The following is a 26,335-nucleotide window of genomic DNA, read 5'->3' as shown; positions in this document are numbered from 1 at the left end:
TTTTTTTTTGTGGTGTTGAGGCGGTGAGGGTGTTGATAAAGGCGCCCTCCAAAGGGCTCCGTCTGTTTTCGCGCGCTAAGCAAAGACAGAGCTGAGGGAGAAACTTGACACACGGCAGAAAAATAGACAAAAAAGGTAGAAAAAGTCTTGCGAGCTTTGAGTGATTTACTTTCCAATCTAAAATCTCCCCCCCACAGCTCCTCCCCATCCCCACCGGACCCCCATGTTGCCTTTGGACGACCGCCAGACGCCTTTGGATTGTTGTTCGACTCCTTTCTCGTGTCACTCGACAGGCGCTCACTGTGACCTTTTCCGGCGATGAATATACGACGCCGAAAGATCAACTAAGGAGGGAGCCGAGCGGAAAAAATCACCCAATCAGGCGAGGCAATATTTCAGCTCAATATTAATGTGTCCCCTCCGTCACGGGTGACCTCCGGCATCTTGGCATGTGTGCGTCATTGTGTGTGTGTGTGTGTGTGTGTGTGTGTGTGTGTGTGTGCGCGTGCGTGTTGTTAGGCTCTACTCCTATCTTGAAGGCTCCAAGCTGTGCTCCAGCTTCCAGGCTGTCAGTGGTTTGTGTCTCCTCACCATCTCTATCTCAAACGACATGACACACTCAGTAAAAGTGAGGGGGAGACAACCTCAAATATTTGGCAAAGGGAAAGCCTTAAGTTATGCAAAGCAGGGGGGTGGGGGGGGTCTATTGTGTTGCATCTGGATCCATTAGTCAGCTGTTGGAAAGGTCCCACGTCGACGTGTGTGTAAAAGAAAAGCATGCACAATTCAAAACAATGAGGTGCAAAGCTATTTGGCAACGACGGCAACGCTGTCTGTTGACTCACACGAATCACGAGGCTTGAATCACAAAACGGACAAAAAACAAAACCGGACAAAAAAAAGTTTCTTGTGACCTTTGCTTGAAAGACATTTTATGATTGGAATTTTTTTTTTTACTTCAAGAAAACAAATGAAGGCGTCACAAACTTGCGCAAGAAACGCTTTCATTGGAGAGCAACTTTCTCGGAACAAGAGTAGATCTGATACACGAGTTGTGCAGTCCAACCATTAAAGTATCCGGACGAGTATTGGATCACACGTACAGCGGCGTGCGCGTTGATAACTTTGCAGTTATTGTATAACAGTCCTTCTGGGAAGAGGTTCTTCTCTAAAGCGTTTGCCGTTTGTCCGTGGGAACTTTTATCTCTTTATCCAGATGAACGTTTGTGGTGTCAAAGGTTACCACTGTTGAATTTGAGCGAGGGGCCTGCCTCGCTCGCAATCTCCAAAGGCATCTGATGAAAACTGAAGAAATTCATTTCAGCGTGTCCGTGCCGCAGATAGATATGGAACAGAAGGGTTCAAGGCACAGAATTGTCCATAAATATCTGGATCTTCACCAAACTTTACAGTTGTCACGCTGTCGGCAGGCTGATCATTTGTTCTGCCATTTTTAACAAACCCTAGAAAAGTGTTTACACGCGCCGATAATCGGGCTGATTTACAACATTTCCTCGCTTCCGATCAAATTATCGGATGTCAGTACAGTAGATACATTTCACGATATGCAGCTCTCACTCCAGCTGACATGTTTGAACTTTCACTGATTTGGCCGTTCTCGAGTGTCGGAATACGTTTGAATCAAAACGTGACGCAACGTAAATGACACCGTACCAGAAAAGATGACATCTTAATATGGTTATAGAAAGCAAAGGGAATGACAAAAAGGTTTGAAAATGTATGCGTTGTTGTTTTCTTTCTTTCTTTCTTTCTTCAACAGTGCTCAAATAGATGCCACAGTGATCGATGATTGGCCGTTCTTCCGGGCACTGGAAGGAAAGTGCTGTTAAACGTCTCAACAATCAGGTTCCCTGGGGTTATTTTTTTTTTCAGGAATGTTAATGGGCTTAGAACCGAGTGGCCCCGTGGCCTCTGGCTCACGCTCCTTTGGGCTTTTCCTATCAAGCGTTCCATCAAGCGCTGCACCAACGCTGCGGTGCCGCCGTCGTCATCTGTTTTAGCAAGCCGGTCATTGCAACAGGAAGCTTTTGATTAGTACGCTGCCAAGCACACTTTGATGGATTCTATTCTGTTTGCCGTCACTGAAAGAAAATGAAGGACTTTGCATTTTCGGACACGGTTACGAGAGGACTTGGTCCGGGATCTTTGCTTCGTGTCAAGTCGACATTATACAGTCAGGGAAAGTGTTTGGACTTCTCTCCGTACATAAGACAGCGATTAGTTTCTCACGAAGTTCAGCTCTCATTAGGTTCCTAAATGGAAACAGATGCAAAGAACAACATCAATCCCTTTAATAGAACCTTATAGAAATCTTTTAATTTTTCTCTCGAATGCAGATTGCTTTTCCAGACTGCTTGCTCTCAAACATTCTTCCTAAGAAACAAATGGTGCGCAGCGGACACTCTCTGACATCTGACCAATTTGTGCACGTTTATCCTTCTTTTGGGGGCTTGGATGAAATTGGGGAATTGGGGAGGAGAGTGTCATCGTGCAGTCAAATGGCAGTATTTCTCTCCGGTGGACTTCTGTAGACCGTCTTAAGCCAGTTTTCCCCCTTGAATACAAATATATGCACACTCATATGAGTAAAGCATTCAATGGATGGAGGGATGGGTTTGGGTGGGTGTTTGGATGGATGGAGGGATGTATGAATGATGGGTTTGGGTGGGTGTTTGGATGGATGGAGGGATGTATGAATGATGGGTTTGGTGGGTGGATGGATGGATGGATGGATGGATGGATGGATGGATGAATGGATGGGTTTGTTGGTTAGATGGATGGTTGGATGGGTTTGGTGGGTGGATGGATGATTGGTTGGTTTGGATGGATGCATGGATGGATGGATGGATGGATGAGTTTGGATGTATAGATAGATGGAAGGATGGATAAATGGATGGATAGGTTTGGTGGGTGGATGGATAGATGGATGCAATGTATTTTTGTCTGGATCATGTTTGTATCATCTATGCATGCATGTATATCTTTCCATTATTCAATCTTTCTCTCCGTCTGTCTCTCCATCTGTGAACATTAACTGTGAATCAATGTTGAGAGTTTAAAATCATTTTGTTGAGGATTTATGATCATTGTTGACCTTGTACATATTGAAATAGCATTTTTTGCGAGGGCACCCTTATGGTCACTTATTGTCATCGCGGTCCAGCATGTTTGATTTAATTTGTGCGGGACGTTGCGCGCCTCTGTCTGCGCCATTTGCACGTCAGGGACTTTGCCACCTGGAATCGGGCAGAACAGCTGCCCAAATAAGCGTCGACCTTCTTTATGATTGCCCCTAAATCACTTGTAACTGCACAGACAGATGCAGTTAAATATTATATGTTCATAATGAAGGCCTTTCAACAACCTGCACATTTTTTTCAACCCATTTGAAATGTTTGCTCAGGTTTATGATTTCCCTCAAACTGGAAGTTAGGGACAGCGAGTCATTAAAGCCATAATTCTCCCTGTGTGCCACATTTTTTATGGTTACTCGCTTTCTCATGTAAGACTGACCTCAGAGTCGCTGCCTTCCTCTCTGGTAAATTTATGTGTCTACCTCTCCCCTCTCTCTCCTCCATTCCAATCAAATTACAGCATTGTGTCAGGTAGAACAAATTTGGTCTCTGATTATATCAGTTAAGTATAGTGTTCCAAAAGAGGTGGAACTAATAGTTCAGTACCTCCCGTAAACTGACATGACGTGATTGTGGAGGCGATGACTCATTGTGTTGACCCAGGCTCAGTTTTCAGGGTTGCTCGGAGTTGGACTGCCACGACGGTGCAACCTAATCTGCGCTGGACCACATGAGTCGAATCCCAGAGGTGGAAAAATTAGGTCTGACCGCTCAACCCTAAGAGCATCATCTAACACCTGCGAACATAAATGGATGATGACTGCTGCCCCCTAAAGGCCCTTTTCTCCCCTCATCCGGTTGGCAGGCCATCCTTTCGATGGGGATCACGTCAGTTGTAAATTACGAGCAAAGGTCATCAAGTGGCAGCCTCCGCAGATGTCCACTTCCACAGACGCTCCGCCGTGTCCTGTAAAGATGTTGCCGTCAGCTCATGCGCGTGGAATACTAATGCCTCCATGTTATTTGCATCAGAAGAAATGTATTTTACCTTGAGTGAATCACTGTTACTCCTGGACAGTAGTCAGTCAAGAAACACTCTTCTAATTCGACTGACAACCAGAAGAAGAATCACATTGTTCGTTATAATTACGTTTTACCGTGGCAAGTAAAAGCTACATTTTTCCGTCGTACTTTAATAATTCTATATTGTCTTGAGCATTTTGACTGTCGCCATTGACTGTAGTTTTATATCGCGGTTTGTATTCTGCTCACCTGCAATAATATAACTTCCCACTGGTGGCCACAGAACAGTAAATGTGACTGTGGCGTTTTACGACTCTCGAAGTTATAGTTTCCTTCGGAGGGCCGTTACAAGCGCCAATCCAAACAAATGGCTGCCTCATATTACAAATACACAACAATTTGGTCAAAAACTAATTTTGAAATCATGGGGCAGCAAAAGCTTTTTTTTTTGTCTTTCGGTGAATACTTGCCCGTGTAGTTTAATAGCGAGGAGACAAAGACTAGCGGTACATTTCTTGTAGCAGTTTATTATTGTACGTTTGAGTTGGGAAAAAGTAATGTTTGTCTCCCTCTGCTGGCGAATGCGTTGTATCATTTTTATGCTTTGCCATTGCAAACTATAACTGGAGGAGGCTCACAAATTAATCATAATAATAATTGAATGTAAAATATGGAACAATGTTTATTTTAACAACAGAATAGCAGATGCAGATTTTTAAATTAGTTTTTTAATGATTCGCTGAATTACAATTTATTGTTTCAACCAATAATTTCTTGAACAGAAATTTTATTGTACATTATACTATTTTTTTATTTTTATCAACAACTCTTGATAATCCAACTGCTCAGTCAACCAGATTAAAGAACAGAACAGGTACGATGTGGCCTGCGGGCCATACATTGCCCATCCCTGGGCTAACATCTCAAACAGCTAAATACACTTCATTTTGTGTAATTAACACACACACACTCACACACACACACACAGTGTCAATAGATGATGTGTCCTGACCGCATGTCATACTATTGGCAATTGCAGCAGGTGTGTGGTCACATGATCGCTCCCATACACGAGCGGCACGGCGTCATGAAGCTTCTGAATGTGACCTGCGGAATGAAACTCCCGCCATTGTTTGGCTAACACACAAAGAACATTCCCACCCCCTGCGTAAACCAGCAACCTCTGTGGCGTCAACGCATGGAGACAGTGTCGCTATAGTTTTCCTTTACTGCTCTTTTCATGCTGACTGTGAGAATTCGTGAGCCTAACATGTATGCGCATGTAGGATGTGGTAGGATGTTGCTGAGGAGCTAACTGCTACACTGGTAGCTAAAACATTCACAAATCCATCTTTTATCAATAGCTGGAGGTGAAAAAGACTGTTCAGCAGTGCGACATGACAGAGGAGGCTTTTGTAAATGTTTCATTTCCAGTTTTGAAGGAACTGGAAAATAAGGTTGGCCGTAAAATACCTGAAAGTCTTCTGCTTTGGATGAGGAACGCCGCAGACTCGGAAGATGGTGAGATAGAGGACCAAAACTACCTTTTCGGAGATTCTTTTGCCAACAAATTGAGCAACCTTAAAAAAGAGATGGTAAGGAGGATTTTCTTTATCTTCATATGATGAAATTGAAGTTCATTCAGTTAAGCAAACTAGCTGTTGGGTCAATTCTCAATTGTAATTTGGCTACCTTATGTAGCATCGTTATTTTGTCAGTTACATCACCGCTGAAGGATCGCAATTGTCATAAACCGTTTCAGGTTTTTAGAACACAGTTCTAAAAAAAAAAACTCAGTAAGTTAAAGAGCACAAACACGTTCCCTTTTGAACGTCACTACTATAATTTTACTGCAGTCTTTACTGTCCATTCAGAGGTGGATGCGCTCCGCGGACGTGAGGATTCTACGCCAGCTGGTCGCCGTGCACGAGGGTATAGAGTCCATGCATTGGCTCATGACGGAGCGGAGCACCTCGGCCAGTCGTGACAGCAGCCTGGCAGGAAGTATCAGCAGCCTGGTGGCAGTAGAGGAGCATGCACACTCGCTATCTCCATGCAGGTGCAGTGTTTGGAGACATTTATTCATACAAATATTATGTTTTTATTTCAATGAATTTCAATGGGGGGAAAATTGATTTGAGATACTGGAACACGTTATTTGGAACACGTCAGTGAACCACATGACCTCGTACGTATAACTGCTTCAACTGTGCTTTGGTTTTTGGCGCTCATGCCTCACTGAAGATTATGCGCTCCTAATTCTCTAACAGGGACATTCCAAGGTCAACGTATCCCAAAGATTTGCCTGATAGCTTTAGTCAAGTACCATCAGATCCATCGCACACTGACAGTGACCACTCACATCTACGGAGCTGTGCTGAAAATCCAAGGCAAGAGTCCAGCCCATCCACAGACTGTTTAGCTCAGACCGACTTCCAAGTGTCCCAACTCCAGGATTCAGAAGCTCGGCCTTCACAGGACCTGAAGGAGGATGCCAACCCAGTTAAAGAAGTTCATCTCGGCTGTAACAGCTTTGACCTTATTGAAGGGTCACAAGAGACAAAGCAACAAACTCACTACAGCATAGCAGAGGAGGAGGAGAAGATGATGGCGGTTTTGTTTGGGTATGATGCTCAGTGGTGCTGGATAGAGTCACAGGATGATGTGACATTTTTATGATCTGTCAAATACATACCTCTGTAATGTGAGCCTATTTTTGGGTCCGATAAAAAAAATGCAACCTGTATTGTCGTGAATAAATTAATATACAGTTCTGTAAATGCGAAAAAAAAGAGATTGGTTGACTTCTCCTGTCTCATGTAAATCCATTTCAATTTCAAGCGGCGACTCTCATATCCTTCTGAACTGCGTGGCTAGAAAACAGAGACCGATTCAGCCCTCACTGCTCATATTCAAATGATCAACATCCACAACTCACACGTGCAATCATGACTTTAATATTGCTTTGTCAATAAATAATTCCAAAATTGTATAGAGCAATGAATTTTTTGGATAAGACCATTTTGTCCCGCTGAGGTGTGACGTAAAGCGATGCTAATGACGTCACGTATTTAGAGAGGAACCAGGAAGTGGAGCACACAGTCAAGAGCGTCGGTCAATAGACCGCTTTGACATTGAGGTTGGTCGAAGGGACAATGTAATGGTTCGGACAGTCGCGACGAGAAAATGGCACTTTATTTTGTCCTTTTCTTGGCCCTCGCAAAGGCGACATTTGGAAACGGTAAGCACGAAATCATTTGGTGGGGGCCGACGGCACTTTAGCCAGTTGGCTAAGCTCCACGGCACAAGTGCACAATCAAAGCAGAGCGCTGACTGTGTTAATTTTAAAATTTTGACTTTTTAAGATTTGGGATGCTAAATATCTATTTGCATATGTATCTTACCTCCGTGTTTAAAAAGTTGAATCACATTGTTACATGATAATGGCTAGTAGACGATGTGAATGAAATCTTAAAGGTCGTTTACAAACTCAACATTTGTCACATAATGAAATTTTATGTACGTATTACCTTGAGTCTTGTCTACTGAATACCTTGTATGTAAAAAAAAAATTCCCCCCCCACATGCAAACACATCACAGATGTGGGGGAGGTGACATTCGTGTCAGAACTCTCGTCCAAGCCAGCTCAAAAGTTGTCCAAGTATGATTGGTATGGCAACGCCAGGTTGCAAAAGTTTCATATACCAGATGACACTGCCATCGCCAGCTGGGTCTTCACTGTAGTCAAGGGCCACAGCTTTCACTGCAGAGAGCGGAATGTCTCCATGTAAGACTCTTATTTATTCTCTCGACTTCTCGCATTGCCTGCTGCATCCAAGTATCATTCTCTCATGTTTTTTTTTTTTTTTCTTTGTAGCCATATACGACACGGTGCTCCTCCGGTAATAAACCCAACCGACACAGCTTTTCCAAACATGACACTGTGGAACCCTCCTTACTCCCTGCTACTCCCAGTGACCTCGCTCAGCTCAGCAACATTGAACGTCTCTTATCCTGCACCCGGGGAATGGTTTGTTGCCACCCACTTGCCTGAAAACGATGGCCGCATTGAGCAGAAGGTCTGCACACATATTACTTTGTCTTGTACACTTGTCATAACTTTTTTTTTATTTTTTATGTGCAACTCTTCATCATGATGAAAGGTATTTCTAGTGTTTTGTTTACGATAGTGAGCTATGTGAGAGGATTTATTTTTGTCTATTTTTGTAAGCCCGACCTGTTCCACCAGAGCAAGTAGTTGATAGACTGGCTGGTCGGCATTAACGTCAATTAAAACACGTGCCCGTCCTCTCTCAGTCCGAAAGCAAAGTAAGCTGATATATATTGCAACATCTCCTCACTTTTTCTGTATCTTATTATTTTTCAGGGTTTCCCATCGTGTTCCTACTTTTTCCAGCCTCAGCTGTCCATCAGGAGAGCAATCGACACACCCATTATACAGTCGGGAATCAAGCTCAAAAATCAGACGGCCGCCCCGAACAAACCCGCACGCCTTAAGTATGAAGTCAGCGTGTGATGAAGTGTGTGGTCATCTAACTCGAGTTTATGTGCCGTGTTTTTGTTTGCTTAGGTTGTATGTTCCACAGTTTTCCTCGTCTCTTTCCGTCTCCGTGGATGGCTGTTCGACAGCAGAAGCCGCGGGAAGTGCAAACTGTTCTCTGGCCCTCAGCCTGGGCTCAAACTCTCTGCTCCGCAATCCCGCAAGAGTTAACTGCTATGGGCTCAGGTGTTCCGCTTCTCTTGCCAACCCGCCTTGGGACACCTGGTTACGCGTTGTCGTGGAGAGCATTCGGGACAACCAAACAGTGTTTTTCAACATTGAATCAAACTACTCAGGTAATATACGCAAATGCCGCGTACGCCCGAGTGTGATTTACACTTGTGAACTTTGATGCGACTCGTGTTTCTACTACTGGGTGTGTCGGCAGGAGGGTGAGAGTTGTGTAAGCTAGCATAAACAACAAATTTCTCTCGACTTGATATGTAGCTTTTGAGCGCAAGTAAAAATGGGAAGGTTATTTCTTTTGTCTTTTAAGTCAACTGCCACATGAGAGTGTGTCTAGCTCCATCCATTGGGTACCAAAAAAAAAGTCTTATGATGGGATTGGATCATTTATTTTTGGTGTCCTTTTGACACAAAATGGAAACTTCAAAAAACGACGACTGAGTGAACAAAACCAAAATGTACAATTGATTTCTCGCTGTGTTTCAGTGGCGTGCAAGCCGAAAAGCGTTGGTCTTTCGGCCGATGATGGCGCCGGTCTCCGCGGCAACAACAACTCCTCCTCATCAGCGAGCAACAGCTCCGCTGTGGCGATAGAGGGCGTCGCCTTCGGCGATCAGTCACGGTTGCTGAATTTGTTGCCTTCTGCATGCGTATGGAGCATCCCGGTCCTGTATGACGAGACCGACGTTCTCTCGCTCCGATTCGCTCCAGTCACCGGACCCAATGTCAGCGTCAGAGCGAGCCACCCCACGCTCCTCACATACCCTCTACCCGCGCAGGTTACCGGCGGGACACTCAACCTGCAGCTCACACTCAACACCGTAAGTGTTCGGAAATTGCATCGTCCTGTTTGCGCATGAGGGGAAGTCTTGGCTTTGCTTTGCTTTGTAGACTTATATTACTCCAGGGAACAGCAGCACTGTGGTGGCTTGCTTCACTCCCCTAGCGCCAATCCTCCAAGTCAGCAACTCCCTACAATGCCACACAGGTACCACCCATACACACACACACACCCACACACACACGCACACGCACACGCACACACACACACACACACACACACACACACACACACAGAAAGTGAGAGAGAGAGAGAGAGAGAGAGAGAGAGAGAGAGAGAAATGAAGGAATAAAAGAAAGTAATAAATGCTACGTATCGTTTGGTTACCGGTAGTATGATTTCAGTGAGGGTAACCTCCACGTTCCACTATATACTCCTGTCTGCAATTGTCCACCCTGTCCATTTACGCGGCATTGGTAAATATCCGGTTTAAGCATCAGATTTTTAATCCACATCTGGAGGAGACAAATCCAAAGTTACAGGCTCCCTCTAAACAGGCTCGTGCCGAAGGCGTCCAGGTGATGGAAACAACTTGCCATTTGAGTTTGAGTTGACCTGAAGACCCTTCTGTATGCTTCTACAGATTTGTTTGAAGGGTATGGCGTGAATGTGAGCACCAGTTTTCCCAAAGCTCTCATCCGGCTGCCTTTTCCTCTGTCGGCAACGTGGTACCTCACCCTGCAACTCAAGTGCGACGGGTAAATAGCACTTGCGTTTCTTGATAGACGGGGACATAACACGAACGCGCTTTGGAAAATAAGTCGGACATTTTGAAGTTGTGGCGCAGTTTTTGTCAAACCTTAAAAATGAATGGGATGACAGTAACATATGTGGGAAATCATAATGTGCCAAGACTTGAACCTTTGTTGCTGGTCTTGCTTGAGTTTTTTTTTTTTTTTTTTTAAATATGTTGCAGCTCATTTTTTTAAAAAATTACATTTGTTTTGTGTCGCTGCAACAGTGGGTGCGGCAATGTGTCGACCGTGTACGTGGACCCAAAAGTTTTCGTCAACGCCTGCATCGAGGACTGTGGCTCATTTGGCGAATGCAGACTGCTCAGGTCCTCCACCTACCTGTACAGCTCCTGTGTGTGCAAGTCTGGTACGACGGAAACAAAAGGCATTCCTCTCACTTCAACTCTTCACTTTCCAAACTGCAAAGCAGTTTCATGACACGTGTCAATTTGAAAAATACATGGGAAGAGCTCCTAGAAAAATTCTACAGATTAAATCGCAATATTTGAGGAAATCACCACGATTTGGTTACTTTTCAAAATCATTCAGCCTTCCTTTGTTCGTGCGTTTAGGTTGGAGGGGTTGGAGCTGCACCGACCACTCAACAGCTCTGTCGTCGACCCACCAAGTCGTAGCCGCTCTGCTGCTCACCCTCAGCAACCTCAGCTTCCTGCCGGTAATCTCGTTGGCCATCAGGCGCTTCTACTTCACGGAGGCGTCCGTTTACCTCTTCACCATGTTCTTTTCTACGGTAACGCTCAAACGCACGGTCGTCGATGATAAAGTTGGGCCGCAATTTTGACAATTTCATTTTTACGTTCGACAGTTCTACCACGCCTGTGACCAGCCCGGCATAGCCGCGTTGTGCATCATGAGCTACGACACCCTCCAGTACTGTGACTTCCTGGGGTCCGTCTGTTCCATATGGGTCACTGTTTTGTGCATGGCCCGCATCGGGAAAACAGTGAAATATGTAAGCCGACGAACCTTCCGCCGTTGCGTCGCGGCTTCGTGTTTTCCTCGGCTATTTAGACGTGGCTTGCGCTTCTCTGTTTGTGTGTACGTAGACTCTGTTTCTTCTTGGGACTCTGCTGATCGCGATGTCACTGCAGCTGGACCGCAGAGGTCTGTGGAACCTGCTGGGCCCCATCCTGTCCGCCATAATCATCATGGCCGCCGTTTGGGTAAGGGGCGCACGACAGCCGGTCTCGGCTTTCGTGTAGGGCAGAAATTGAAAGACGAGTGATACAGTTGTACCTTGAGAGATGAAATGAAGTCTGTACTTGACCTGGCTTGTAAGTCAAGACACTCCTAAATTGTCTCTCCGCCTTAAAATGAACGCAAATGCATTTCATCCATTCCAGCTCAACTCCCTTCCGAAAAAAATTGTATTGTCTTCACTTAGCCCGTGTGTCAATGATGTTTCCAGTTTTATACTAGCAGAGGGTATCGAGCTCCGAACGTCACGTGACTGATGCCCGCACGCGTTTGTTTACGCAGCCATGCTCGCACGATGGTAGTAGCGGCGGGCAAAGGATTTAAAAGAGAGCAGTGATAACATGAGCAGTGAATTAACATCTGAGGAAAATATCAACAATGAGAAACACGTGCAGGATAATTCAGGTTGAATATTACAGATCCCCATCAAGTGCCAGGAGTGCTTTTTGCAACTGTCACAACAGCAGATAGGGAGAACGAGAATGGTGAGTCTTCGCAATCGTACAAAGCCTTGGAAGTTTCCGAGTTTAGGTGATGGTCCATGTGTACTCGCATGGCTTCATCTTTTGAGTCAAGCAGATGCTACTGGCAGGCAGGAGGGGAGCAGCCGGGTACCCCCCGGCCCACGCCACGCTGGCTGCTACCCGAGCGGCGAGGCTCCGGTGTTGTGTGTCGAGAGACCATTGCTTTTAAATGTTGCCTCCACATTTTATGATTTGGTAAGAATGACCCATATCATCCCCAAATGCCTCGATTGTTTTCGTCAGTGTCAATTGGACCGAATCAGCCAGCCAATGCGGTCCTTTTTATGTGTTGACAGGTGTACCGAGGAGTTACGCGTCGCCAATGTTACCCGCCGTCCTGGCGGCGATGGGTCTTCTACCTCATCCCCGGAATACTCTGTGCTCTCATCGGGGTGAGCTTGTACATATTTGCTGAGACGGAGGACAACTACTTCTACACGCATTCCATTTGGCACATCCTTGTGGCCTCCTGTGTGCTGTTCCTGCTCCCGCCCCGTGACAGGAGCCTGGCTGATGGCAACTGGACGGCGGGATGGCGGCCGGATTGGACGTGGCGCTGGACTCCTCGCATTTGTGGGTATACGCTGTGCCAGAGTAGCAAAGATGACACAACGTCACAACATCATGTGACGCTGACACGGTGATTCTGTCAAACTGCTGTAACACTCACACAAGATGCACTTTAAAAATGGAGCATCTGCTTCTACAATGTTTTCTTCATTAGCATCAACCTGCTGCGTTTTTCTTTTCTTAAATCACCTTTAAACACTGTCCTTATAAAAGGTAATTTTGCAGACCTCTTAAAATGACATGTTCATTCCATTACCTCCTGATCCAGCTTAGCGTGAAGACATATAAATTCAGGTAGCCCGGCCAGAGGTTTGTACATATTGATTGTGTCGCTCTTTTATGAACTGTATTTGGTAGTCGATATAATATATGCTCCAAATATTTATAAATTCTATCATTTTAATAAGTGAAATTCCTGCTCAGTGATGGTGTGAATGCAAATATCTCTCTGTGTGCACGGTCCAACTGGCAACCAGTCCGAGCGTTGTCTGCCTTTAGCAAGTTGTCTGCTGGGACAGGCTCCCTGCAACTCTGAACAGTCATTCGCTTTTAGGATTTATGGGCATTTTGTTGACCTTCTACTCAAAGGAAAACTTGAATGTAAATGCGTGTGCTCTACAGTTGTGCTCATAAGTTTACGAACACTTGGGGTATGTAAAGGAGAACAACTGTACATGTGCCTCCCCATTTTTCCAAGTGTCGTGTGTTTTTGTTTCATACCTCCGTTGTTTTATATAAATTATATGCACTCCTTATTTTGGGTTTTTTCACCGCACTGATTTTTTTGCTCTTCAGATGTTCAAACCAATCATTTGTTCCTTATGATCATCATAGGCTGCCTTTTGTCCATGTTTATGGGAGAGAATGGCATGTAATGGTCAGTGAACCTCTACCTCCCTGAACACAATTACTTTTTGTATATGTGTGATTTACAAAGCAGCAAACATAAATCTGTAGTCAACAGCATTGTGCGTTTTGTGGGATTGTTTTGTTCACTCAGATTTAAAAAAAAAAAAGTGCCGGGGGTCTTTAATTCATTCAGATGTTTGTTTCTCCTCTTGTTCAACACACATTCATATGCGACGATGATGAAATGAGAAGTGGAGAGAAGCAGATTATCCTAATCCTCAGAAACGTGGAAAGCGTTAAAACACGTTCGTTGTGTGGATCCACGTGCAATCGCTCGAGTCCATTTATAAAATTGATACACACTCGTCTGGTCCTGTAAAGCTGACTAAGTGCTTAGTACTGTATCGCTGATGGAACGGTTTATTGTTTGGTTGTCTGGTTAAAATGGCAAAGAACAGGAACGTTACATTTGTCCTACAGTAAAATGGCAGGTAAAGGTACTTAAAACTCTATTGTCAAGAAAATGCATATAAACCTTCGGCGGCCTCGAAACTTGTCCGCAGTCAATATGAAGCTCGGAGCTCCCCGGAACAAAAAAAAAATACGGAAGCACGTGCACAATGCTCCAGAAGGACTGCAATACCCCACGATAAGACTTACATGAATGCAGCCGAGAAAGTGGCGTGACTACTGGTAAGAGCCCGCTCCTTTGGACGCAGTTTTGCTTGATTTAGGAGTTTGCTGTGGTCATCCATTTTCACACAAAAGAGGTGGTGTCTGTTAAAGACCACTGCGCTATTAAAGGGGTAACGAGATAAATTCCAAATTTTCTGTCCGTTTAAACTTGACCGATGGCAGTCAGTAGAGGGAGTCGGTGAGCCTGAAACGCAAAGTTCCCACGCGACCCTTAACAGTACAGTATTTGTATAGTCTTTCGTCCTTTCGTCGTCTTTTCAAGAAAGTGTTGGGTAGAAATACCCAGGATGCCCCCCCCCCCTTTAAAGTAATTCACGTTGCTATTCACGTATGCCTGGTAGAAACTGGTGGATTTCTCATAAATATTTGGTAAGTAGTTAAGCTTTGTTCTGTTTGAATCGCTGTGCTCCTTAATTTGAATTTGAAGAATTGCCGCGTGATTAGTGTACAACGTACACAGTGCACGGTGAATTTGGATTGACTTTCTTCATGTTCCACGAAGCTACCGAGACCCGAAAACCTCCCTTGTAGATGCCCGCACCATTTTGATATTTCTTAATTAAAAGATTGTGTGCGTGAGCGAGACTGAATTAGTGTACGTCATATTATTGGACGACGCAGAGACCGCGCGGCAAGCTCCCGAGTTTGTGAATCTTTGGGCCAATAATCGCAAATTTACCGTAATCACACAAAATGGGGCGCACAGCAAAACATTGAATGCAGATTTTTTTTTTTTTATTGGGATGCAAACATGCTCAAGCAAAGCAAATGAAGATTTAAAACAAGCATATATATATATATATATATATGAACCAAACTAATTACAGAATGCACATCTCTAGGATGAATCGTTTTACCTAAAAAGAATAAGATGATGATTGAAAAAAAGTAAAAACCAATAATGATTCCAGGATTAATATTCAGAAGAAAAACATTTCATGGCTCAGAGAACACACAACGAATATGATGGGGAATGCTGTAAAAGCACTGAAAGCTCTTTTATTAACTTGCTGGTGCTTTTGGTATTAAATTTGATTCATGTGGCGTGTGGATAGAAAGCTATGGTGCTCCACAAACAGGCTATATGTCTCTGTCATACATACTCTGGATATTGTGTTGTCATAGAGAGAATATCTATCTATCTATCTATCTATCTATCTATCTATCTATCTATCTATCTATCTATCTATTTCCCCAGTGTGGGACAAATAAAGGTTATCTATCTATCCCAAATAGATTGTCAACAGCATTGTGCTGTGACTGTCATTCAGTCACCAATGTTTGACTGAATGACTTCACTGCTTTTTATTCCAGCCGCCACACATCTACAGCTGTGCACTCATTACTTTAACACTTTCCTTATTCAACTACCGACGGCGCTTACATTATAAATGCGTGTGACGTGTTAAGTTGTGGAAGAAGATGAAAATATGTCGGTCCTAAAATAGTGGTGAGAAACTGTCATTTATCGATGATGGGTAGGGCGGTTAAAGTAACGATGGCAGAGAGACCAACTGACAATTTTAGATTTGCTGCGGCTAGAAATAATGACAGACTGACGATGATGGACGTCTGGCCCCGGCCGCTGGGGAATGACGAATGACGGACCAGCAACATTTACCGATGTGTCCACCTCTGCTGTGTTGTGCGACAAGATGGAGGACAAAATGTTACCATAGATAAGGACGGAAAATGAATTGCAGTCTCAGTTGCCAATGCCCCCCTCCAACGGAGCAATGAAGGAAACTGAAATCAGCATTCCAAGATGAGAACATTTACTATGTTGACCACATAGACACGAATGAGACCAAGGGTGACTTGTTTTTAGTGCTTTAACCTGGCATCAGACGGCCGCAGAGCTGGTACCTGCCTGCCCAGACCCTTTGGCGAGCCCGTCTTCCTGAGTAACAGCCTTGGCGGGGGAGGGGCTCGAGTGCCGTTGTCTCCTCATAAAGGGGAACACACTGACAAGGTGGAAGGTCAGAGAACGGATGAAGGTATTAAGGGCATGACTCGGTGTTCCTAAACAACCGTGCGAAGACGCATATTCACCTTTTTTTTGTCTCCTGTGGAATAATAGCTCTGGCCAGCATGTTCTTGTAAAGGTCAGATTTGAGATATCGGGGATAAGAGTCCTATGCAAGCACACACACACAGAGCCAACAAGGACACCCGGAAACATGAGCAAAAGTTGTTTTCTTAATTCAAAGTTTTAAAATGTAAACATTTCTGATTATACATATTATTTAAAACTCAGAGTGGTGTCCCTCAGGTTTAAACTCTGAGTCCATTGCTATTTATGTTGCAAAACAAGTTGTGTTAACTCCATTTCTGGCCGCTCTATGAATCAGTCAATGTATATTTACAGACTAGGAATCATTAAGAAATACATCGTTCTGTCAATAGTTTTTCATTTCATGTTTATATCTGCTAATATATTCAAGCCGACAGCCCAAACCTTCTTCATGAGGAAGTAGATGTGCATTTGCGCGTCATCCATGACAAAGCGATGAGGCCGTTGGATGCCCTCCAAAGTCGTCGCCATGGTTTTACTGTCAATGTTCACCCAGCGGGCAGCTCCGGGCGCCAAGAAGTTTCTGTTTCACATTCAGGAGCTCAATTGACACTAAAAGCACCAAAATATTGTTTTTGTGTGGGGGTGTTTGTGGGGCTGTGTTCTTACTTGTATATTTCTTCCACCTTCTCGATGATCTTGGAACTTTCTCCATGTCTAACGTCCTCACAGGCCTGCCAGAAACACAAATTCTCCGCTGGTGAGAGAGAGAAAACAATTGCTCTGTGTGATTGGAAGCAACAAACGATTCGACACTGGATGGAGTGAAAGTATCACACGAAACGACACCAAGTAGGGATTGCCACCATATTCTCTCACCACTAAATTCTTTCTCCAGGTAAGTCATGAATTGCCGTCTCCCCATAGTGTCAATGAGAAGTGCCATGAAGCTGAAGCTCCAACGTTCCACTCGGAGGCGTGTCGGGGTGGGCACGCTACTCGCAGAAACACGACATCCATTATATTCATTGGCAACATGAACGTGTTGAGCGTTCAGACTACGGTGAATGTGTGTGTGGTCTCACATGTCCGCATTCATGATCCAAAGTGCGGTGTCGTCGGAGATCCAGGGATTACTGGGAAGACAACCCTGCATAATGGGATCGTGGTTCTGGTACTGCTCACTGAATTTCAAAAAACTGCCCATCCACACACACACAGACACACACACACACGGTGTATTATTGTATTAGCGCTTCAGATCATAGGAGTTAATGGTCTCTAATTCCAACTTGCCCCAGGAAGCATCCATTAGTGGCTCTTCCAGCGAGAGCGCTAAGCCTTCCCTACGCGAACGTGTACTTGTGTACTTCGTGTACTGAAGGAGCAAAGTTCTGATCCTGAGATTTCACATCCATTTGAGCGTGCGTCTATTTGAACACGGCTCATTCGATGCGTCTACGTGTGTGTGTGTGTGTGTGTGTGTGTGTGTGTGTGTGTGCGCGCGCGCGCGCGCGCGCCTGGATATTAGTGCACTACGCACCTCTCCAGGCAGATGGAGGACTTGACACGGTTTCTTCCGAGAGCCCTTCGACACGTTTCCATCTGTAAACACACACACACACACACACACACACACACACACACACACACACACACACACACACACAAAGCACGTGAACAAATCTAGACTTTGTTGGACATGCTTAATAAAGTGTGGAAATGATGCGCGATGTTTACCTCTCTTTTGTAGTAATCGCTATTCTACATCTGTTCAAGACAAGACACAGGTAAAAGTATGAAGAACATCAATTAAGACTAAAAATGTAAAGTATCGTGTAATACCTAGTATTGTACTTCGTTTGTGCGTAGTCTACAATTATGTATTTATTTGTTTATTGGGAATGATTCGGACACTTACTTTGAAACAACAGCGGCAGCAAAATCAGGGGAAAATAAGATTGAGCATTACATTTGACAAGTACAAAACAGGATGTAGGACAATGATCTGTGACGCCTCCACTGACCAGTGTGACTCGTAAATTGCAGTTGCTTGGCCTTTCCAGACCCATGTCCAGCACATTATGCACCCCGGGCTGAAAGAAAACAATGAGTATCAGCACATTAATAGAGTGTGTGTTTGTCTGAGTGGGTGTGTGTGGGTGTGTGTGTCTGTGTGTGTGTGTGTGTGTGTGTGTGTGTGTGTGTGTGTGTGTGTGTGTGTGTGTGTGTGTGTGTGTGTGTGTGTGTGTTAGGACAAAAGGCATGCGAGTGAGCACTTAGCTCGCTCTGAGCTTTCCACGCCACTGGCTTGGACTTTTGATTCCCAAGTTACCCTTTCATTTTGCCCGTTCCCTCGTTCTTAATTCATAAAGGCAAGACGGGATGGAGTCCCTCCCCCAATGGCTTGTCCTCAGCTTCCCTCTTGCATTTTACAGGAACTCGCCATCACCCCTTCCCTTCACAACCCCCTCCTAATGCCTTCTTGCACTCCCCCCCCCTTTTCAATTCTATTAAGATCATGGAAGGAGAGGAGTATGACAACTGAAGAGCCATCATATATTGGATAACGTAATGTATATTGTCCCCCGCCCCGCCCACGCTCACACTCTGATTTTCCTCTGTGTTCCTCCACCAGCTGTCAGCTGAAGCTTTTACCAGATGGGTTGAATATTTCATGCGAGAGGCAGAATGGCTGGAAGCTGAACATTAGAGTGTCCTTTGACTTTGTATAAGGTAGGCAAGAGGTTCTAATTCCGCGTATATAGAACTGTAAAAACATGGTCAAATATTTGATGGGATTACTTATGTATTGCTTATGTAATACACTTGCGCATCCATTGAATTTCAATGTATGTTTTTTTTTCTTTGATCAAATTGACACTTGGTTTAGACCAAACACTGAATATAGGAATTCTTTAATCATGGATAGTTTTCATGATTTTGCGTGATCTGTTTAATGGAGGATGTTGGCCATTTTAGCATGGCCAGCATCTTAGGGAGATGGCAAAAAAAAAACCAAACAAACAAAAAAAAGTTTATGTAAGGATAAATAAATAACAGGTTAAAGCATAGTTGCGTGATCTGTTTAATGGAGGATGTTGGCCATTTTAGCATGGCCAGCATCTTAGGGAGATGGCAAAAAAACAAACAAACAAACAAAAAAAAGTTTATGTCAGGATAAATAACAGGTTAAAGCATAACATAGGATTTAATAGCATAACACGCTAACATAGTACAGTCGATCTGAGAGAGAACCTACCGGTGTTTTGTTGACGAGCCAGTAAGCCTGCTCCTGACACTCCAAAACAATACGGTCCGCCTTCCGCCTCTGTTTGGATGCCCTACACAACAAATACACTGTGAGGTTCTGGTCAGGCGTGCGTGTGTGCGCGCGCGTGTGTGTGTTATAGCATATCAATGTGTGTGTGTACCGGAGTTGCTCTCTGGCTTGCATCACCACAAAATCCCAGGTGTGATTGATCCTCTTGTGCAACACACTGTACCTCTCCTGAAAAGGCGGAGCCAATCGCCAAATATCTGACCGTCGTAATAAACACCACTCCTTGATATAGAGAACCCAACAAACCAAGTTGTATGTCTTACCTTTTCGTATTCCATCAACTCTCCTTGTTTTCTGATGTTCTTTTTAGCCAAGTAGATTGCTGATGGGGTCAAACGAAACAGGAGAAAACAATCATGGGTGACTGATGAATGTTGTTACGTCATCATTGCTTCATACTGTGTGATAAAATCTTGGGAAAAGAAAGCTGTAAAATCTGAAGCTGGGAGACGGCTACGTCCCATCCACAACGGCGCAAACGCCCCATGACGCTGAATTCTACTGGTCGGGCAAAATACCAAAAGAAAGAAAACCCCATCCATGTGCACTGCTGTCAATGCTGTTCATGATTTGCACCCTAGAAGTAAGCCTAGTAACATCTTGTTTCCGATATCCATGTGCACTGCTGTCAATGCTGTTCATGATTTGTTCATGAAAATGTCAGTCTTTACTCACCATAGTCCAGCTCAGAGGGAGGCCATCTAGTACTGGTCCAGAAGTAAGGAGTCTGAAAAAGACAACCTTTGCAAGTCAGTCCTCACTGGAGGTGAGATTCGTCCAAATGAATCCATGCCGATGGAGGGGATGAGGAATAAAACATACCTGGAAACGGTAGGGCGATTCATCAGGACGTAGCACAAGCAATCGGGGCTCCTTGAGAGGGTAAATATAGCCAAACCTCACCAGCATGCCTCCAAGATGCAGAGCCTCTGGAGGAGTCACAAACCCGTCACTTTAGGCACCAATCCCTCAGATGATTTGGATTATCGTATGTGCTCAATACAAGTACAGCATCTGAATAAACTTCTCAAGCATGAGCAGATTTTTTTGACACTGTGGAAAACATTGGGCTCGATTAACCTTCCATGCTTGTTTCAGGGATGTGGGAGGAAGACAGAGTACCCGTAGAAAACCCACTCAACCATAGAAATTGCAATTTCCATGCAGGAAGGTCGGAACCAAGTTTTTAACCTAGGACCTCAGGACTGGTACTGTGGACAATCTGCTCTCAACCCCTCTCCCTCTTAGACCGTTAAATTAAAGTTCCACTGTACATTATTTTTACTTTATTCTTACTACTACTACTACTACTAAAAATAACAATAACCTATGCAATGTCATTTAATCAGTCCCCGATGTATTTTTCCTTCCTACAAGAGGCCAACGCACCGCATTTCTTTCCAGCCTCTAATTGAGTTGAGCAACCGTAAAGATTCCCCAAGGGTGAAAAGTCTCCACATGGGATCTGAATCAAGTCAGGTCACCCGGTGAGTTAATCAAACTTGTAATCTCTGGGGTGCGCATTCCTGCTTATTGGAAACAACAACCTCACGACACACAAAAGTGACTTCTCCCACTCAGCTGGAGAGGACGAGCACCGTATCCAGGCAACACACACAACAACGCATCAGCAGTACAAAACAGTCAACCTCTGCTCTTTGGAGGGAATCGGGACCGAGCCCTGCCTGCCCGATAAGTTTTTTTTTTTTTTTATTTATTTTTTAATAAGACTGCCTATAGGCTATGGCTTGCCAAAATAAAGTGTTTAAAATACTGTAGACTAGACAGCATGGCGCTTTATATCAGACACGGCACAAAAAAGTGAATAGGTGAGGTTTTTTTTTTTTTTTTTTTTAATAAGACTGCCTATAGGCTATGGCTTGCCAAAATAAAGTGTTTAAAATACTGTAGACAGCATGGCGCTTTATATCAGACATGGCACAAAAACAGTGAATAGGTGAGTTGTTTTTTGTTTTTTGTTTTTTTTTTAGTCAAATAACTGAGTACAGGTTGCCCCCCAAAAAAATCTTTGAATTAACTGTCAATACCACTCTGAGGTTCTGATGAGCTCCTCACCTTCCTCGCCTATGTTGTATTTGTGGATGAGCCACTCGATGATGTCACGGCCTGCAAAGTCACGAGACAGGAGGGAAAGAAGAGAGGGAATAAGAGGACAAAGCTCCTCCTCGCCTGCTCTTCGCAAAGCATACGGTTCTCCAAAATTCACGGCTGCATTATGCATGAGCAGCGGGACCAACATGCTGCAGCGGGCATTTCCAAGCGCACGCACGCACGCACACCTGTCATGGCGTGTGGGATGACCGTTATAAGGAGCCTCTGGTTCCTCATCTTCACGCCCATGTCCGGGTCCTGCATAGCCACAATCACCTTCTCCATCTGGAAGTTAAGGCGCACACATACGTGGAAGTCAAACACACCATGCGGGACGTAATAAATAGAGAGCTATGCGGGTGAAATACTCCATCCCTATATGACTTTTTTTCATCCAAGCAGGTTTTTAATTGCACTGGGGTCAGACCGGGTGACATTCAGTATCATCCCGGGGGTCATGTCATCACTTGTTAATACAGTGCAGTGGAATTCGGCAATCAGATCATGACTTTAGGTGTAGAAGAAAGCAAATATCCATTAGATGACGTTTGAGCATAGCAGTAACATGGCCTGTTTCCTTTTTTTGTCCACGATGTTATAAAATTGCCATGTATTGCTGTCAATCACAGTGGATGTCTGCAGCAGAATTACTGGCCACACACGTCGGGGATCGCTGCAGGGTCTCCACAATAAACACTAGAACAGTGGAATCCATCCGGTCAGTCTAATGATTTGCATCCATTAAGCATTAGTTGATGCCATCTGGTGACCTCCTCAGACCTCACTGGGCTTAAATCATCCGATTCAAACACTCACTCTGAGCAAAAGCTGATATTTCTATCTGAACTTACTCATGGGATGCACAATTTGTATTTAAATGATTCATTTCACTGTATAGTTTTGTGGTATTTTATGTACAGTGCATGGCTTATAAAACTGCATTATTTTCACCTTTTTGCAGCAAAACCCTATTAATATCAAGCGAATTACCTTTTTTTTTAAATGTGTTAAAACATCCTTTCCAGTTTTTTAAAATAGCAACCAACTGTTATTGTATGGTTTTCAATTAACCTATTACATAAGACAAATGTGTGTGTACTATCATAAGAAAACTTTCTTTTAAAAAAAAATCTTAATTGAAATGTAAAGATTAAAATCACCCTACTGGATCACTGTCAAATTGTATTAGATTTGCTCAAGTACCAGTTTCACCTTATACTTAACATTGAAAATCACATGAAATCAAAATTATAATTTCATTAATTTAACTCATCATAATTTCTATGATCATTTCTATGATTCTGTGTATTGTTCAAAGACATTTTGTTGTCGTGCATCTGGATATTGTGCACTGATTTTTCAGGTGACAGTCTAGAGAACTCTTGACTACTCTTCCTGCTAACAGACAATAAATCCTGGAATAAAAAAAAGGTCATTCGTACCTTTCGGAAACATGCCATTTGTTCCCGGTGGCAGCCTCCTCTAGCCAGGGTGCTGATGGTCATCTTGCGTGCACTTTGGGGTAGCTCCACTTAGTCCATGGGACGGCATCAAGTGCGAGAGAGTTAAGTGATGGCGGCGCGAACGCGCAGAGAAGCGTGCACGTTTTTTTCTCTTTGCCATCACGCGCACCCCAGTGGCGATAAAAGCGGATTAGAGGATGCCGGCAAAGTGATTTGAATAGATAAAATGTTCGATACAAGAGAGGGAGAAAATAACGGGACGTGTTTTCATACAGTACATTTTAGTTTTATTGGCAACCTAACACAACAAACCCCGCCCCTCCCCCCAAAAAATTCTAGTTCCTATGGTTTTGTTATTATAATGTAATCAATCAATAAACAGACTAAAACTACTAGTACCACCACTACTAAATACAGTACAACAATTATAATATTGTTGTCATTATTTCTATTTGTAATGATAAATAATTAATAATAACCAACTCTACTGTACTCCCATTTCGGGCTGATTACACAACGAACCTTGCCGCTGCTCCATGCCCGGTGTGGGGAAAGCAACTGTTTTGTTCCACAGACGCTTCCGTAGAATACTAGGAAGTTGCTTCGGCGATGTTGAGAGGCCAATCACTCGTATCTTCATCCGGTAATTTCACCCGAGGTGAGATCTTATTTCAATTCACTTGATATATCTTTTACTGCTCTATCAGTAATTAATGCGCAAGTGTTTTTTTTGTGTAATGGACAACGTTGACGTTAGCTTGATTTGCTAACATTAGCCGAAGCAGGATGACCGACTCTCTGGGACTCACTTAGAAAGTGTTCATACCAAACGAAGTTTTAAACCTAAATACTTGAATGTGAGCATCTGGATTTATTCATTCGTCATATTGGGAAGAATGCACTCTCCAAGGGTGCGTACTGGATTCTGGATTGTTATTGCCGTTAATCCCCAATGTCACTCAGTACATGATTGACACATCAGACTTGAAATTTCAACAACAATGGATAACAATGCATAGGCTCCAATTACAAGATAAGCTCACGCACCTAAATACTTGAATGTGAGCATCTGGATTTATTCGTTCGTCATATTGGGAAGAATGCATTCTCCAAGAGTGCGTACTGGATTCTGGGTTGTTATTGCCGTTAATCCCCAATGTCACTCAGTACATGATGGACACATCAGACTTGAAATTTCAACAACAATGGATGACAATACATGGGCTCAAATTACAAGATAAGCTCACGTTGACCATGATCATTCTCAAATATCGACTAGCTGCTACCATGTATGGAAATAACATGAATAACAAAGCCATACTGGTTCTTTCTACTGGAGCGAGAAGTTTGTAAAATTCTTTTTGTGGGTCCATCAGGTAGAGATGGGGGACATACGTCAGTCCTTGTTGCCTCGTGATGTGCTGAGTGCCGCCAAGGAGCTGCTGTACCACTTGGACATCTACATCAGTAACCTGGTGCAATCGGGTAGGCAGCCTCCCCAAGTAGACACGAAGACCTTGGAGCTGGTTGAGGAATTCATTCTGCATGCACCAAAGGACAGAAGCGCACTGACCAGGGTAAGGCACGAGGCGAAAACAGTCCACGCACCACGTTGATATCAAAACAGGAAGCTGATACACATGTTATTTTCTCTCAGAGAATGAGTGCACTTCAGGAGCTTCAGCTTCTGGAGATAATGTGCAGCTGTTTCCAGGAGCAGAGCCGTGATACTGTTCGTCAGCTCATGTTCTCCGCCCTCTTCAGCCTCCAAGGGAACCAGGCAGATGACAGCCGCATGGGACTGCTAGGCAAGCTGGTCTCCATGGCAGTTGCTGTCGGCAGAGTTCCCATCTTAGAATGTGCCGCGTTCTGGCTGCAGGTCAGCATTCTAGCGCTAAAACACACTTGCTGAGCTGAGACTCTCTGTGCGTATTTTTTCTTACTGCTGCATCTCTATCTGTGTATGTCTGCCAGAGGACCCATCGCGCGTACTGCGTGCGCCTGGCACAGGTGCTGGTGGATGACTACTGCAGTATGATGCCAGGTTCCGTGCCCACCCTACAGAATATCCACAGTGCCAGTCCACGCTTCTGCTGCCAGTTCATCACTGCTGTTACCACCCTCTATGACTTCACGTCAGGTTTGGGCATTGAAAAAATGCTGAACAAAATCAAATATTTCGTATATGTCAGGGTGAGGCAGGGTGCATTATCATCTCAAAGTTGATGATGATAATGCAATCAATGAAGTGATTTCTACAATGATTCATTGATGAACACTGTCGACATATTCATGGATGAAATCCGATGACATCCACGAATCTGTCTGCCTGCACCCGAATCAAATGCACCAAAATGGCAGTGCACGACCTGCGCCACAACTTAGATCTGCTTTTAGCTGGTCTAAAAAATTGCCTCCTTTCCGCCTCCAGCTTGTCAGGTGCGCCGGGGGTATGCAAAAGAAAATTCACCGAACACCTTACGTGGCGTGCCACATGCACTGTCTATGAAAATAAAGCCCGAAAATAATTTATTTGTCTTGAATAGAGGCGTCAAGAAAAACAAAACAAATGTTTGATTTAAAAGATGTGAGTGCATCACATAGAATCTTTTCACTTGAAAATGTACCATTCTAGTATCATATCACAGCCTATGTTTCCAGATACGTATCGACCCCTAGAATTGAATCTCAAGTCCCTCTTTTAAACTACGCCAATTTGTGTTCTGCTCTTTGTCCTTCAGAGGAGCTCGTTCCTCCTCTAGAGCTCCTCCAGATGATTGTGTCATGGATCCAAGAGGACCCCCGCATCGTTCTGGTCACCTTCCTGAACACGCCCCTATCTGGCAGCCAACCAGTCAGCTCACTTGATCTTACACCTCTCGGTGGGCTGGTGCGCTGGTGCGTCAAAGCCCCGCTGGGATACAGGAGGGACAAGAAGCAGGCGTCCGTACACTGCAGCTCAGAGAGTGAGCAGGAAGTGTCGGGCCTTTTCTCGGCACTCCATCTGAGTGTCCTTCAGGTCAGTGTCTTCTCATTTGTTGTGTGTACATCCATGCATGCGTGATGTCATCCTTTTTTAAAATTTTTTATTAGGTCTTTATGCTC

The 26,335-nt window shown here is 44.2% G+C and overlaps 4 protein-coding genes and 2 long non-coding RNA genes across 8 annotated transcripts in view; 5 read left to right on the top strand and 1 right to left on the bottom strand.

Moving 5' to 3' along the window:
• Window positions 1-890, top strand: part of LOC109520465 (uncharacterized) — a 3,476-nt gene extending 2,586 nt beyond the window's left edge. Inside the window, exon 3 of the long non-coding RNA XR_002169186.1 lies at window positions 520-890. This is a non-coding gene — a long non-coding RNA (uncharacterized LOC109520465). The remainder of the gene's footprint in view (window positions 1-519) is intronic.
• Window positions 891-4,939: 4,049 nt separating this feature from the next.
• LOC109520561 (leucine rich adaptor protein 1-like) lies at window positions 4,940-7,110 on the top strand. The gene is made up of 3 exons (XM_019877875.1): window positions 4,940-5,713; window positions 5,993-6,177; window positions 6,389-7,110. The coding sequence occupies exons 1-3, from the start codon at window positions 5,516-5,518 to the stop codon at window positions 6,795-6,797; spliced, it is 792 nt and encodes a 263-aa protein (XP_019733434.1). The 5' UTR covers window positions 4,940-5,515; the 3' UTR covers window positions 6,798-7,110.
• Window positions 7,111-7,178: 68 nt separating this feature from the next.
• Window positions 7,179-13,790, top strand: pgap6 (post-glycosylphosphatidylinositol attachment to proteins 6). Its single transcript, XM_019877867.1, has 13 exons — window positions 7,179-7,359; window positions 7,720-7,906; window positions 7,997-8,198; window positions 8,507-8,637; window positions 8,711-8,976; window positions 9,353-9,687; window positions 9,758-9,854; window positions 10,291-10,405; window positions 10,669-10,808; window positions 11,014-11,192; window positions 11,268-11,414; window positions 11,509-11,625; window positions 12,480-13,790. The coding sequence occupies exons 1-13, from the start codon at window positions 7,305-7,307 to the stop codon at window positions 12,825-12,827; spliced, it is 2,319 nt and encodes a 772-aa protein (XP_019733426.1). The 5' UTR covers window positions 7,179-7,304; the 3' UTR covers window positions 12,828-13,790.
• A 271-nt stretch (window positions 13,791-14,061) lies between these two features.
• On the top strand, window positions 14,062-17,330 carry LOC109520563 (uncharacterized). The gene is made up of 3 exons (XR_002169200.1): window positions 14,062-14,295; window positions 17,045-17,164; window positions 17,240-17,330. It is a non-coding gene; the product is annotated as an uncharacterized LOC109520563 (long non-coding RNA).
• The window catches only part of rgs11 (regulator of G protein signaling 11), a 20,872-nt gene continuing 10,117 nt past the window's right edge, over window positions 15,581-26,335 (bottom strand). Inside the window, exons 1-18 of one of the 3 annotated variants that reach the window (XM_019877871.1) lie at window positions 23,210-23,419; window positions 21,956-22,052; window positions 21,732-21,782; window positions 20,478-20,584; window positions 20,331-20,382; window positions 19,919-19,977; window positions 19,747-19,823; window positions 19,575-19,656; window positions 18,340-18,408; window positions 18,053-18,076; window positions 17,856-17,917; window positions 17,398-17,511; window positions 17,192-17,307; window positions 16,982-17,069; window positions 16,757-16,895; window positions 16,351-16,433; window positions 16,136-16,262; window positions 15,581-15,936 (exon numbers count right to left, since the gene is read on the bottom strand). In XM_019877871.1, the coding sequence (XP_019733430.1) occupies window positions 16,142-16,262; window positions 16,351-16,433; window positions 16,757-16,895; window positions 16,982-17,069; window positions 17,192-17,307; window positions 17,398-17,511; window positions 17,856-17,917; window positions 18,053-18,076; window positions 18,340-18,408; window positions 19,575-19,656; window positions 19,747-19,823; window positions 19,919-19,977; window positions 20,331-20,382; window positions 20,478-20,584; window positions 21,732-21,782; window positions 21,956-22,052; window positions 23,210-23,272 (1,404 nt within the window). In that variant the 5' untranslated portion in view covers window positions 23,273-23,419 and the 3' untranslated portion in view covers window positions 15,581-15,936; window positions 16,136-16,141. Of the gene's footprint in view, window positions 15,937-16,133; window positions 16,263-16,350; window positions 16,434-16,756; window positions 16,896-16,981; window positions 17,070-17,191; window positions 17,308-17,397; window positions 17,512-17,855; window positions 17,918-18,052; window positions 18,077-18,339; window positions 18,409-19,574; window positions 19,657-19,746; window positions 19,824-19,918; window positions 19,978-20,330; window positions 20,383-20,477; window positions 20,585-21,731; window positions 21,783-21,955; window positions 22,053-23,209; window positions 23,420-26,335 lie in introns of those variants that run through there. The other 2 variants (XM_019877868.1, XM_019877869.1) reach the window with 2 other exon arrangements.
• LOC109520467 (uncharacterized protein C7orf26 homolog) lies at window positions 24,072-26,335 on the top strand (the record flags this gene model as incomplete). Its single annotated transcript, XM_019877701.1, has 6 exons — window positions 24,072-24,141; window positions 24,607-24,807; window positions 24,888-25,109; window positions 25,205-25,370; window positions 25,972-26,249; window positions 26,324-26,335. Coding segments are annotated over exons 1-6 (894 nt in total), but the record flags the coding sequence as incomplete, so codon positions are not given.

This window comes from Hippocampus comes, unplaced genomic scaffold (genome assembly GCF_001891065.2).
Source record: "Hippocampus comes isolate QL1 unplaced genomic scaffold, H_comes_QL1_v1.1 scaffold317, whole genome shotgun sequence".
In the NCBI taxonomy this organism is placed as follows: Eukaryota; Metazoa; Chordata; class Actinopteri; order Syngnathiformes; family Syngnathidae; genus Hippocampus; species Hippocampus comes.
Note: the sequence above shows the minus strand (reverse complement) of the source record. Positions and strands in the feature narration are given on the sequence as shown.